The sequence below is a fragment of the Aquila chrysaetos genome, chromosome 6, assembly GCF_900496995.4.
Source record: "Aquila chrysaetos chrysaetos chromosome 6, bAquChr1.4, whole genome shotgun sequence".
Classification (NCBI taxonomy): domain Eukaryota; kingdom Metazoa; phylum Chordata; class Aves; order Accipitriformes; family Accipitridae; genus Aquila; species Aquila chrysaetos.
This window is the reverse complement of record NC_044009.1, coordinates 19252112-19266316: the sequence shown is the minus strand read 5'-3', so window position 1 is coordinate 19266316 and position 14205 is coordinate 19252112. Positions and strand designations below refer to the sequence as shown.

At 38.2% G+C, this 14205-nt stretch overlaps 1 protein-coding gene across 9 annotated transcripts in view; it reads right to left on the bottom strand.

Annotated features, from left to right (window-relative positions):
• Window positions 1-14205, bottom strand: part of MYO1B (myosin IB) — a 125039-nt gene that overhangs the window by 38252 nt on the left and 72582 nt on the right. For all 9 annotated transcript variants that reach the window (XM_041124119.1, XM_030016837.2, XM_041124122.1 and 6 more), the window contains 6 exons: window positions 7901-7999; window positions 7432-7535; window positions 6409-6556; window positions 5640-5758; window positions 4774-4860; window positions 4388-4453 (listed from right to left, as the gene is read on the bottom strand). In XM_041124119.1, coding sequence (XP_040980053.1) covers window positions 4388-4453; window positions 4774-4860; window positions 5640-5758; window positions 6409-6556; window positions 7432-7535; window positions 7901-7999 — 623 coding nt within the window. The remainder of the gene's footprint in view (window positions 1-4387; window positions 4454-4773; window positions 4861-5639; window positions 5759-6408; window positions 6557-7431; window positions 7536-7900; window positions 8000-14205) is intronic.

Sequence of the window (14205 nt, the reverse complement as noted above, 5' to 3'; positions counted from 1 at the left end):
AAATCATTAGCTTCGTCATATGGTCCAGCTACATAGTGGCACCTGAAGATTCAGAATAAAGCCTTTAAGCCAACTAGCACAGACAGACATTTTTATCTCTGAAGGCTAGGCAGGATGAAATATTCACACTTCCTCCATTACATTCATTTTTATATACCCTAGCCCTCATCTACACAGGAGATGTACACAACATAAAATTACAATGTCCAGTCTTCTGCTCATCTCTGATGAAACCTGCTAGGCCCTCAGCCATTTGCCTTCTACAGCTTTCATTTCTTTTTCATAAACCCCACCCCTTCCACAACCTTACCCCAGCATTTTGCAGAGATGCAGAAACTGCTTCTGCCCAAAAATACAGAATCAAACATGGAATAAAACGGGACCAGCCCTAAGCCTACCTGAAGAAGTCTGCAATCAAGCTGGTTCTGAAATTCCCTGTGCCACCATCATCCCTACCCCATCTCAAATCACATTCTAGACTGCAGACTGACTATGCATGCAGCCGCTCAAAAATGTGGATAAACATACTTGGAGCATTTGCTGTCAGGCTTCAATCCATTGCTCAAGCAGCGTTACACAACCAACCTGGTCCTGTAGCCTCCATTTGCACACTAATCCTAGTCCCTAAATCCTTGCCCATAGACAGTTCACACAGAGACACCCAAAATTTCAGCATTTCGCTTTCAAACATTCAGTCCCAGCATAGAGCTTACCACAAAGGGTATGGCAGGATTCAAAAATAAACACAGCTTTACAGCACCTATTTTGTGGATTGTTTAGCCAAGCTTGCTGTTGATATCTGCCAAACCCACAGAGGCTGAGGATTATCGATAGATTTACATTCCCTAATCTGAATTTTTGGACAGCCAGGTCCTTAAATCTGCTTTCTTGGATAGCTTTTGGGTTTGTCTGAAAAGTGGGGCTTGTGCTTGATAAAAATACCAGCGGAAACCAAATCCCAAAGACTATATGTCAGCATTATCAATATCAGTATCTTTCCTTTGTTAAGTTTCAAGAAACCTCCAGTTACTTTGTAACTTAGCTTCAGTTTAAATTACAGAAAACTGTAGAAATTACAGTGAACAGTAAATAAAGTAATCTTTCAAAAGTAGATGAAAAAATCTTGTTTATATAAGCTTCAATTTGCATATAATAGAACAAGACTGCTATTGTCATCAGAAGGTGAAGTGTAGGATCTTTCAGAACGGTAAATCTGGATTTCTTTACTCTTCTTACAGGAGGAATCGTAAAATGGTCTAAGGAATAAGGCCCAAGAAATATTGTCTGCCCTGCCCATTATGAAACAAAACAAAAACCTCAAAAATCTGTAGCAAACTAGTGTTTTTGCAGTGGAAGCAGACTATTCTATAATGTATTCCAGTAACTTTTAAGCGAGAATCTCAGGACAAAACAGGTAAACTAGAATATCATTAGTTTATTCTTTCAGTGATCCTGATGGTTAAGTGTAATACTAAAGGGGGAAAAAATTAATATAATCACCCTTCAGTAAACACATATCCTGCTACTTATTTCAATGGTATTAAGCTTCATGTGTAAATGTTTAGCATGTATATAGAAAACTCCTACTATACCTTCTATGTTTTTTGATACGTTCTGTCTCCGAGGTGGAAGGACACTTTAGGTCAAAGAACATGTGCTACTGATAAACCTACCTGCTTCCTCAGTAGAAACATGATTAAAGTAGGCCTTTTTACCTTAAGCATATCAAATAGCTTACGAGTTTTAAATGCACAAATTTACAGATGAAGAAGTCTTTCAAATACATTTTTGCCAAAAAACATTCTTTGTAGAGATGATGTTAGTTCTAACCTTCAAGAACAGACATGAAAATCAAAATCTGACTTAAGAATTAGCTTCAGAAGGGAACTGCACATTTTTAGTCAGAGGTTTTAAGTAATTTATAATTCAATGGATATAGTTACTGCCATTAGCTACAGCTCAGCTAATGTTTCAAATGTTTAGCCATCGTGTTTACAAACGTACCACGTGGCAAAACACTCCAAATTCCACTATACTTTTTATGCTATAAATCTTATGACATTATTGAATTTTACTTGAGTTACAGTATTGTACAGTGTTAAAATTCCATTCATGTATTGATTGTTTTAATATCATTAACTTTAAACAATGTATTTTCTGTGGTTACATAAATTCTCAACAATAATTGTTTTTTGTAAGCATTTTCTCAAAATCTTTCATAACTTTTGTGAGATTCGATCATTTGTTACAAAACTCACATAAAAATATTTGGTAGGCATCCTCCTCGACCTTACTACATGACATTCATTCAAACAACCACAAGACAAGTTATGCTTTGCCTATACAGTGCTCATTACAGAATTATTTTACTCAATTTAAGGATTATGACATAATATCATCTTTTGTTCCAACTAGAGCTGCATAGAAAATTAATTTTGTTTTGCCTTGAAAGAATATCTTCGCTTTTGGTTCAATTGAGAATAAGTCAGCAGTTTCTGATTGTAAAATTAACCTGACTGGAAACAGAGGGATGGCTAAGTGGGCGGTACTGGAAATACAGCTGATTCAGGATCTTCTAATGGATTCTTTTTCTATCATTCACCCTTTGAATTGCAGTACTGCCATGTAGTCCCAATACCAGTAACTGTACTAGTTACCTCTAGAAACCTAAAGCAATTAAGTTTCTTTTTCAAACATCTTTAAATTAGAATATGGTATAGTACAAGCCATGTATGTTTCTGGCATACTACCTGACTCCCATTTTGAATGTTTAGAAATAATTCCATTATTTCTGTGATGCTGAACCAAGCTGTTTGGCTAGTGCTCTCACCACAGGTCTTAGATCATGAAAGGAAATGTCCCGTCTTGTATGAATGTACTGATGAATTTGATCCTCAAGTCACAAGGCAAACCTTTCCCACCTTTTCCAGTAGAACCAATACTCAGCATTTAAAGAAGTGAACAATAACTACCTATATTATTTTAAAACGTTTGAATTCGTATGAACTGGGAAAGCTACACTGTAATTCACTATAAAAGGTAAGTGAAAATAGCCTTGTTTTTTCATTTTTCTTCTGCAAAACTACATCTCCTGTACTCGACTACTTACTTAGGACCTTCTAAGATGTTGGAACTCCTACAAAAAAAAGAAAATTACATGCAAGAAGCAACCTTGTCTCTGGAACACCATCCCACAAACACAATTACTCAGTTGGCTTGTGTGTTAGTGCAAGCTTCTGTCTCCCACCTCACCCTACGTGTTTATCCTTAATTAAACATAAAAGAAAGAGCTAGTGAAAACAAGAGTTCTGCCTGAAGATGCCAGCAGTACCATTCCAGTGTCCAGCTTTCTAAAGGTATGCCAAGGACCAGCTCCAAAGAGATCTGGCACCCAGATCTCCATTCAGCCACCTGACCGCTTCCAATGTATTTTCATAAATATGCTCTTATGTTTAATGCAAACAATACAACCTAGCTTAGTAAACCCCTGAAGCAAGTATCAGCTTTGTTTTTCCTCTTCACAGAGGTATTTTGATTTGCACGTACTTTGATGTCATGCTTCTGAAATAAAACTTACACCACCCTCCCATGTATAATTACTCTTTTCTGGATTATTCCCATCTTCTACACAGTTTAAACACAGTCCCTGGATTCTCAAGAAGGATGTAGGGAAGTGCGTAAGGATTGCATGTTTTCTACTGATTTTTCTCCCTAGTTGAGTTACTAGTTTAAACACTATACAGATTCCAAGCAAGATCTATAAATCTCTTAAAATAAACTGTCAGAATAAGATTTATGAAAACTCCCTCTTCCTGGTGTTCTCTAACCCAATTAAAAACTCCTCATTGATTGTTTTTCTTTCAAAATACCACCGGTCTAAAAATACTATCATAAACAAAGAGCAGTGAGCCACAGATCATTAGCTAGGAATCGGTACAGAATATTTATCTAAGTGAATTGACACAAAGTGGAATATCATTCTTTGTTTAATTTTGACAGGAAAAAAAATGTATAGTTTTTGTTGTGTTTTTTAAAGGATACAAAGCTTGTTCAAAGAAATCCACAAAATGCCTCAGGGCAGAAACGACACTGCTAGAGTTTCTCTTATGCTCAGAATGTACGTCACAACAAAATATATTTAGTTTACCCATCATAAATATTTATTTACCTATGGCGTAAAAACAGAAGTTGGCTTTCATAAATTTTTGTTTCAATTGCCAGACATGCTAAGACATCTCTCTTTGGCTTACTTCTCTAGTAGTTTTTTTTGTCAGGAATGACACACTTGATTGAAATTACATGTATTCCGATTACAAATTCATGAACTACTCTATTAAGCTTTAATAACAGCTCTCACGTTAAATGTTTACCATTATAAAGGTCTTACCTCAAAAATTTCAAAGCCGTAGATGTCCAGCACCCCCATTACCTTCTTTCTCACTTTTGTTTGTGCCTTAAAAAAAAATTAAACATTGAGTCAGTCATCTGTATATTTTATACTTGGGAATGAAGAAAACTAACGTATCTCATAAGGAGGCTGTTAAATTTTGTAAACTAAAATGTTAAGTATGGTTTCCCAAAACACACTGAATATTTTCATAAGCTTAAAAACAGAGCAGAGAGCAATTTGTTGAGCTGTGATACAGTTATTCACCTGTACTGCGTGTAACAGTGTACAACCAGGAAAACCTGAAATTGGCAAATACAGTTTTACTGTCCACTTTAATTTAAAGGATTTCTATTGATTTTTTTACAGGCACAAAACAACAATACCTTAATGCTCTCATTGATTCTGGTAACAAGCCAAGAGAACAGTCGACTGTACAAATTCTTAGCCAGAGCATCACGGGCGTAATAAGCCTAAACAGAAGAAAGAAGAAGAATGTTACAAATGCTGGGCTAATCCCAAACTTTATATGTTACTGACGTATCTTAAAGGTGCTATAAACAGAGTGAGAACGGCTCAGGCAGCAGTGCCTCTGCCTAAGCAGGCATCAGAGCCAGACCAGGGGTGCCCGGACGCTTCGGCAGCATTGGCAGCTTGCTGGTGCACTCCTCTGCCTTCCTGGCTGCAGCCTGGCCAGAATGGCAGCTACAATCAGGGCACTTCGTCTCCCTTCCCGCTCATGTGGATATCCTCGAAAGACTCACCCCCCCATCCTAATCCTAAGCAAAGGGACTTGAGCAGCTACGGTTAGGGAAACAACATCCCTGCTAGCCTGAGCTGATGAGACGCTGGCTCTGCAGCACTACAGAAAGATAAATTCACACTGGCGGCAAAAGTTTTTCAGCAGCCTGGGGTGTACAACTCACATGAAATCACACCAGTTGCTCCAAACAAAAACAGTCTGCCACAATACTTTCAACATGCGTTTGTGCAGAACTGTTTCATTTTTTCATTCTCTGCAACATTTTCCTATGCCTCATCTTTTTGAGGTAATTTACACATAAAAACAAAACAGCCAGTGTATTTGAACACTTAGAAACTGCTGAAGAAAAAACACACTTATGCTAGTGATATGTTTTATTCAGTACAGCCTATTAGTTGTAGTTTTTATTTGGGCAGTTATGGTTTAGTCATGTAGAATAAATTGCCACTTAAAATGATTCTTTCCTTTAAAATCAGGACCTCTTTTTACCTGAGCCACATTTAGTGTTGTTGAAACTTTCTCTTGCTTGGCTTCAACTGTCCGGAAGCTGAAAGCTCTTTCCAGTACAGACTGGTCTATACCCGTCAACTCGCAGATTTCCTTGAGTTCTAGCATAAAAAAGGAGAGTGTAAATATAATGACTCCTTTCACATAATTGCTTTTTCCTCCTCAAAACTATCAGCTTTTAAGTAGTTCAGTATTTCCCTCAAACAGGTTTTCTTCAACAGAAGTGCCCCCCATCCACACTCTCTCCTCCCTACGCTGCCAAGCAAAGGCATGAGGAAACAGAGTTAGTGGTTCTGAAAGCACTTTCTATCTGGTTATTTTTGTGAAGAAACTTTTCTTCCATTTATCACAGACTACTTTTCATGACGAAAAACTTTCAAATGAAAATAAATAAACTTTCAAAATGTATCAAACATAACCAAATGTATCTGACATTACAGGCAGAGATACCCTACTACAAAAGAACAAAAAGCCTCCACTGCAGAATAAGCAGTTACAGAAATGCATAGCACCATTTAACATTTCAGAAGACAGTGTTAATAAAGTGGAAAAAAAGAAAATAATCATTTTTGGAATTTCAAACAGAGCAAATGAAATTGCACAGAATTCAACTCATTTGCCTGCGGGTGAGTTTTGGAAACAATCTAATTTAATTAATCTGTAAGGATATTGCATGTCTACAGAAACTACAAAATTAATAATGACTTCAGACAAATTAGTGTTTTTCATCCCACCACTAATCTCATCTTACCGTTTTTATCTTTGATTTTACTTTCATCTAAGCCATTCACGCGAGATTCAGGCTTAAATTCAATATTTCCCAATTTCAGAACGGCTGCCACCACTTCAAAAACAGACTGTGTTTCGTGATCCATAAAACCAACAATCTGCATTGCATTCTGGAAAGGGGACAGATAAATTTATGAGATAAAAGAATCTACATTTAAACAGATCATACCTGCAAACTTCACCATTTATCTGTATTAGCATAAATTCAAAATGTTTTGTGAACACTTTTGCTACAAAAAGAACATGATACAATTACTATGCTTGGATAAGTAAGTTTTTTAATATGAAAGACAGGTTAAAGAAGCTCTGGTAATCAAGCTGGCATGTCAGTCCAGTCCAGTTCTAGGATTCATTCAGCTTATGGGTTTCTAAAATGCAGTATGATTTTTTTTAGCCACTTAATTTAGTTTATAACCCAACCCAATTTTTCACAGTCAAATGAACAGGTACTGCTGTCTTCTCAGTCCACTTTGTTGCTCTAAAAGCCAGTAACTTTTAGAATCTAAATTTGCATACACTGGGTAACAGGGTCCTGTATTCTTCTTGTCCCCGAGTACAATCAAGCAAAAACGTCACGATAAATCATCTTGAGAACCATCCTAGCCCTGTTTTTCTTTCGACTCGATCAGCATCACCTGGTTCATGAAGCCCAGTCACTGCCATCATTAACAACTACACAATATAACCTTTTCCATGATCTGATCAAAGGGTCTGGGCTTTTTTTTTTCCTTCCTTTTTTTTTTTTTTTTTTTGATCTTTTTTGTATTCCTACTAGAATACTCCAGAAACTTGGTTCTTTGTATTTCCTTGTTGTAGATAAGCTTCCCTGTGCAAACACGCTATACTCTTGCATGAAGAGTGCTAGCACTCAGAAAAGATGGCCCTCCCAGCCCAGCCCAGAGCGAACAGCCAGACCGAGGGCACAAGAACTCTGCGTAAGTGTTGAGCCCTTTCAGGTTTACAGCCAACCTCTGTTACTTCTTACCCTAACTGTTCTGAAGTTTGCAGCATCATCCACTCCATTCACTTTGGCAGAATCAAGGCCCAGATAGTTGTATCTGCTAAAGTCCTGCTCCAGTTTGAGTTTGCCTAATAAACCAAATAAAAATATCGTTAGTAACAGCATTCTTGTTAGTAGCTCTTTTATCCCAGAACCAGTATTGTCAAGAACTGTTGTTATTAGTAGGATTAAGTTTTCTTCAAGGATCTTTTAATTACAAGCCTTCTGAATAAGAATAGGCTTTCTTCTTTGTTTATAATACATTGCAAAGCCAATTCTGACTCAGATATCTGGGTAATACCAAACCATATATTTACTTCAGGTATTACTATTGCCACTATCACCAATAATTTGAAAAATGAATCAATATCACATTTCCCACAAAAGATGATGTGTGTGGAACAGCACATTAAAGACGACTCTTATCTGAAAATGGCACAAGGGCAACACTTACAGAGGAAGTCTTCCGATGCACCAGACAGTATCTGATAGAAAATGTGGAAGTTTCTTTCACCTCTTGGCTGCTTAACAACACGAGACTTCTCTAGCAGATCTAAAACAAACAAAATCTCACAGGTCAGGGAAAGATTGTTGGAGCAAACCCCTTTAATATGAATATAATCCCCCACTGTTTTCTACTTCATGGCTTTCTATCATCAGCAGCAATTTAGAAGGCGATAAATGGTAGGCACAAACCTTATCACAGTGCCTCACGTTAGTACATATTTCTCAAGTAAGTTTGAGCAAGCTGTAAGCCCAGTACACTTCTAAATGCCGCAGTCTATGAGCTGCAAAGAAAACAGGTCAGGGAGGCAATGTGCTCAAAAGATGTCAACCGATTTACAGTACCAACAGAAAATTAAGATCTGGTGAGAATGATTGTATGGGTGAAGGTTTGAAAAGAACTGAAATGTTAACAGGCTAAGCTCATGAAAGACGGGTAAATGAAAGGGGGAAGACAAATAAAGAAAGAATTTAAACTGAATAATCATGTAGCACTTTGTGATCCTCAGGTGCATCAGACCATGAAATAATTCCCAATGGGACTGACAGAAGCTCCATCATAAGACACTTAAAGTGAAACGGAAAAGCAGGACTTTGAAATACATCACTGCACTGATTGAGTAGTTTGACAAGAAGATTGCTTCATCCACCGCCATTAGTGACGGACACATTTCTAAGCCTTACCAATAAAGGTAGGAATCCAGGCAGAGAGCAGAAGTGGACTGACTTGTAACACATTGCAAACACTTTAGACTACATCAAATTTACCACGGAGGTGACAATACAAAGGTTGTTCAGCCTGTGCTGCACTGAAAGGCTGTGGTCCCCAGTGCACTGGGAGAAGGATGCGATAAGACAACCTCTAGACAGGTATCGGTGTAACTCGCTGGTTTTGTACAAAAAAACGCAACGTTTTTCCTTCTTTTCTCACTGGCACATGAGGGCTCCACACCATTTTTCCAGATACCAAACCCACAGTTCCTAGTATACAGTTTCTCTTAAGCTACATGGATATTCAGTGACGTGAAGACAAAGACATTCAGGTCCTCACTCCAAGTGCACAGCAAAGGAGTTCCCCCATGCACCTACCACAACGTACCTACCACAGCACTCTCTGACTGGGGTCAAGTTCTCTCTAAGCTGTGCCCAGGTAAAAAGAAAGCCCCAAAAGGGAAATCACCACAGCTTGGATGTCACTCCTCAGAAGAGCTGCCACAAAGTTGAGATGAGGTTTCACAAAGGTAAAACACAGGGAACAGCAACTCATTTAAGGACACGAGGAGTCGCTTAACAGTTCCCCTGCCTGGCTACTATAATATCCAATGTGTATTCTACTATACCTTGCCTCAGATTCCCATTTCTGCTGCAGTTGGGCCTGTTTAGTCTTAGCAATCTGGAAAGTTAGAGGCGGTGTTCACTGCAGCCACCTCTGTGCTGCAAACCCCACTCCAGCCCCGCCACGGAGCAGCAGCTGGGAAGCGGGTGCCTGTGTGCCGGGCTGCGGCCCCCGGGCTCCGCCGGCTTTCTGGCACACCAGGGCTTAGCCCGAGAGGGAGCGTCTGCCCTGGCGTTCGCTCCATCAACAGAGGAGTGCAATAGAGCGTGTTCGTCTTCTTGCTAGCTACAGGCAGCACGTTGTGCCCGTGTTGCCCCCTGTAATTACCTAAGCTGACACCCCTTCCCGTGGAATAGGAACCAAAGACCAAACTTCAACCCACAAAATTATACAAGCCTTAGGAGGCCCTCCAAATAAACTACAGCAGGACAGATTCAAAAATTAATTTCTGCTTTAATAATTAGCCAGTGAGAACAATGACAAAATCCAGACAGTATTATTAATCTTCTGACTGGCTCGTCGTAGGACAAGTTTCAAGCATTTTAGAGACCAGCTGAAGTATGTTATTCTATAAACATGCAATTGCCTGAGAGTAGAACTGTAACCAGCACAGCAGGTGACAGTGAAGGGAGTTCCCAATGACCACAGCATCTGACTGTATGAACACCTCTTCGCTTCGTCTAATGCGTTGTGTGACCACGTCAAAACTTTGGCCTTGTTTGAATAGGCATTTGTATTTTTATAACTCGATAAACCTACAGTCTTTTTCCTTCCAAAGGTGGCCCTGTTTCAGCACCTGGAAGTTTTGCACATCCCAATGACAAAGCACACACAGGATACACCCAGACAAGTGGCTGCCACTTATTCCCAGCAGCTCATCTTTACATTAGGATGGGGCAGGTTACAGATTTCCACTTTTCCTTTTTCCATTTTATTGGCTTTTTTTTTTTTTCCTTAAACACAGATGACTAACTTGTGATGATTGACGCTATGTCAGAAAGGCATAGATCAGAAGCAGCAGCCTAGTGTGCAACCTCTCTACTTCTGACTTCACCTAAGGTTGGGGCTCCCCTCCTTGAGCTGTGGTTCAAACTCAGAGTCATCCTAGTTAGTTAGCCTAACTATCGGATACTTGATCCTCTCTAGTTTTTAAGTCGTAACTGAAAGGGAGAGGCTGGTCCACCATCCAAGTGTTAATACCTGGGCCGAGAAAGGCAAGGTGAGTGCCAGGCACTTCAGAGTCACGCTGGCTGTGAAGGTTCTCCAGTGAAGTGCTGGAACGGATCACAGCCAAATTTAATCTCAAAGAAATAAACAACTTCAGCTCCCGCAGTGGCTAAACACACTTCAGGAAACAGCTGTATTTTCAGAGGATATTGAAGCAATGCGGTTTGGCTTATTTGGGTTTAAAAATATTCTACATACAAATTTACGCAAATACTGTCATAAAACCTCAGCTACATATCCTGGCAAAATATTACATGTAAGCTTTCTTCTAATTACATGCATGCCTTCAGCAGATTTAACAAACAGTTTCTTGAACATATGTCAAATTAGTTATGTTAGAAGGATAACTGTCTTGGATTTTTCACCACAGTTTATCTTATTTATATATTTTTAGAAGCAACAAGGTTAACTAGTTAACAGTCAGCTTTCCAAAGTCCCAATATGGAATATTCTGCCAGCCTTCGTAATTGAGGAAAAAAGCTCCAGAAAGCAGTTTCTGACAGAAAATCAGGTATTTACCTTAACAAAGCAGCTGCTACCAACTCTTTTTAAAGCTGTATTCATTCTCTGTTTTTTGTCCTTTTCTTTCTGTTCACATGCAGACTGAAAGCAGACTGGTAGAAAAAGATCCAGACCATCTGCCCTATTCTTAAGAAAACTTCATCCCTTTGTTTGCCCTAATTAGCATTTTAATAAATCAACCAAATATATTTTCTGTAAAGCAACTACTGCACAACCAGTAAATTCTGTGTTAACTCTCACATGATTACAAATTCTGTGGATCAAACAGTCAAAAGAGAAGACGCAAAGATGCGCATTAGATTTCTGCATGCATCCACTTGGTAATTCTGTTTACAGTGACATGTGTGGGCAGATGGTGCTTATCTATTTGAAAACCCACACAAGCAAAAACCCCAAAACTCTATACATATTACATTTTGTTACATAGTCTATATAAATTATGTATAGGGACTATACAGAATTATCTAGAGAGAACATACAGAACTACACATGGTGTATTTATGGATTAGGTATTTTTTCTGCATTATCTAACAATGCTTCTGCTTGAACATTTAACGTTGCATGTATCAAAGCAACTGTAAAAATTAAATGGCTTCGGAAAGGTCCCCCCGGAAACACTTCTTAAATCATATTGTCTGAATACCCATTGATTCAGATGACTCAAAATCTAGCTACGTTCCTCAGGTTCTGAAGATTATTTGTTATTCCTAGATAACACTAGTTTAAATGCAAGAGATCTCTGTAAGCATCCTGCTAAACCATTCGACTGAATTCAAAAGGAGGGAAAAAAAAAAAAAAAAAATGATGCTGAATACTTCTGCAAACTCGAACGTACAAATTTACATGACTTCTTTTTGGTTACTTGACCCAAGAACTTGACCGATGCAGAAAAATTTAGGATATTTGTATTTCTCTAAATATACTAGAAATTGAATCAACATTCAGGAAAGGAATAAGTAAACACTAAAAAAAAATAAAAATGACACTACCTTGGTACATTCTGAATAATCCAGGAAAAGTTTATTTTAGCCATAGTCTCTTCAGCTGGCCATGACCAAGGACCTTTTTAGCTATTCGACCAAAGTTACAGAACATTTTCTAGTCACAGAAGTTTATCTCTACAGCCACGTTATGTTAAATTATGGTTTTTGTTTTTCTACCTTGGTTCTTCGGCTGTCATCAAAAAAAAGACACTGATGAAAAAGAAAATACAGTAGTGGTTCCTCAGGAACTTTTTCCCATTATTCCCACCAAGTTTATAATAATGTTCTCTTGAATGAAATGATCCATAATTGTATCAAACAAAAACTACTATCTGGGCAGTATGTGCAGTGAAAATACAGTGATTGCATGATTTTAAGAGTGTTAAATCCTGGTTACCCAAGTGATAAATGATGCTGAAAAATGAGCTAGTCAAAATGTTTAGTATTGTTTGTTTTGTTGTTTGGGTTTTTTTTTTTTTAAACGCTTCATAATTTAGGCAAGGCAATTGCCTGAACGGTGGCAACTGTGTTAACAGGAACACCAAGGGAGATGTTGGAACAAGTTGAGATTAAAAAAAAAAAAAAATCAGTAAGTATCTCTTTCCATAATGTCTAATTGTAAAATTTCTGTAATATTTCCCTAAGATAAGGAGATTACTAACAGCAATCACGTAACTAAAATCAACAGCTTGAGTTGTTGATTTCTCAGCAAGTGGGTAATTACTTTTGTCTTTTAAAATGAACAAACAAGTTGTAAAGAAGAACAAGTTGTAAAGTTATCACTATCACTTTGCTAACTTAAAGTTGTTGCTTTAGATAAACACCATAGCTTTCTTTCATGTTGTTGTTGGAAAAGATGGCAAAACAGGGCCCTTTCTTAATCACTTGTTATTTGGAATTTAAGTACACTGGGCTGGTTAAAAATGGCTTTTCAAAAGCAGGCATTACATATACTGTACTTCACCTGCAACACTATTGTCTTCTAGTTAATCATTAAATCACTGAAGGGCTTAGGCAGATTAGGAAAGCTCACCTAATGCTAAAAGCTAGGTATCTTTCAGCAGTAAATTCCAGGTGAAATGTGAAAATTTAAGACTTACAAATATTCTGGGAAAGATATTGTAAGAAAGCTACTTTTCAAAAGGTCTAAACAACTGCAAGCATGAAACATTTTGGACTGTACTATGCAAAACCATTTCAACCATAAAATTTAGCATACACAAAACCAGTCACAAAACTAATGAACCAAGCGTGCATACAAACATTGCCTTGAGTACACAACAGACGCAGCATCTGCGGACAGAGTGTCGTATTTTAGAGCTGTACAAACTATGGCAATTAGCACCTATTACTTCAAAAACAAACATACCCATTTTTACATAAAATACATATTATTCTGTAATTACAGGTGAAAAAGAAACTACTATTCTCCTTTCTCTTGCTCTTATCCCCACTAACACAGTAGTTATAATAAATGGAAAACTAAGACTAGTATTGATGGCTTCCATAACTTATTTCCACAATATTACACCCAGGTGAAAGCAAGTTAATTACCCAACACTCCAAATGCCTTTTTTCACAAGTGCTCTGGAAAAAAATACTCTGAGCGCATAAGCACTGACAAGACCATTCACTGCAACAGCAGCAACCGTAAACACCCCGCAAGAGGACAGAAAAAGCAGATACACTTCATACTCAAGTCAGTGAGAAAATGTAAATGCAATTTATCTGTTTGTAAACGCATTTTAAAGTGGCAGCACACCTTTAAGTGGGGACTGGTATTTGTTACAAAACAGTGGCGGGATGTCTACAGTCACAGGTGACAATACAGCAAAGGTTTAGTGTTCAGGAACGCTCACAAGAGTAACTTGGGCTTCCTAACCCCACGCAAACAAAACAGGTCAGCCGTGAATGGATAGGCTGGCTGTTAGCTAGCACCAGGACTGTGCACCTCACCTTACAGAGATTCCAGCATCTCCCATCCATTAGGAAAACAAGCTGGGACCTTCACAGAAAACCAACAAAACGGGAGGACTTGAACAACTCAGGCTTACTACATACCTCAGCTTACTCAGCCTTCTTCATCCTCCTGCTCACCCCTGTGCCTCAGCTGCTGCCAACGTAGGATCAAACAAGTACAACACACGCTACCTGAAATCATTTTTCTTTTGTAGTCTAAGAGGATAA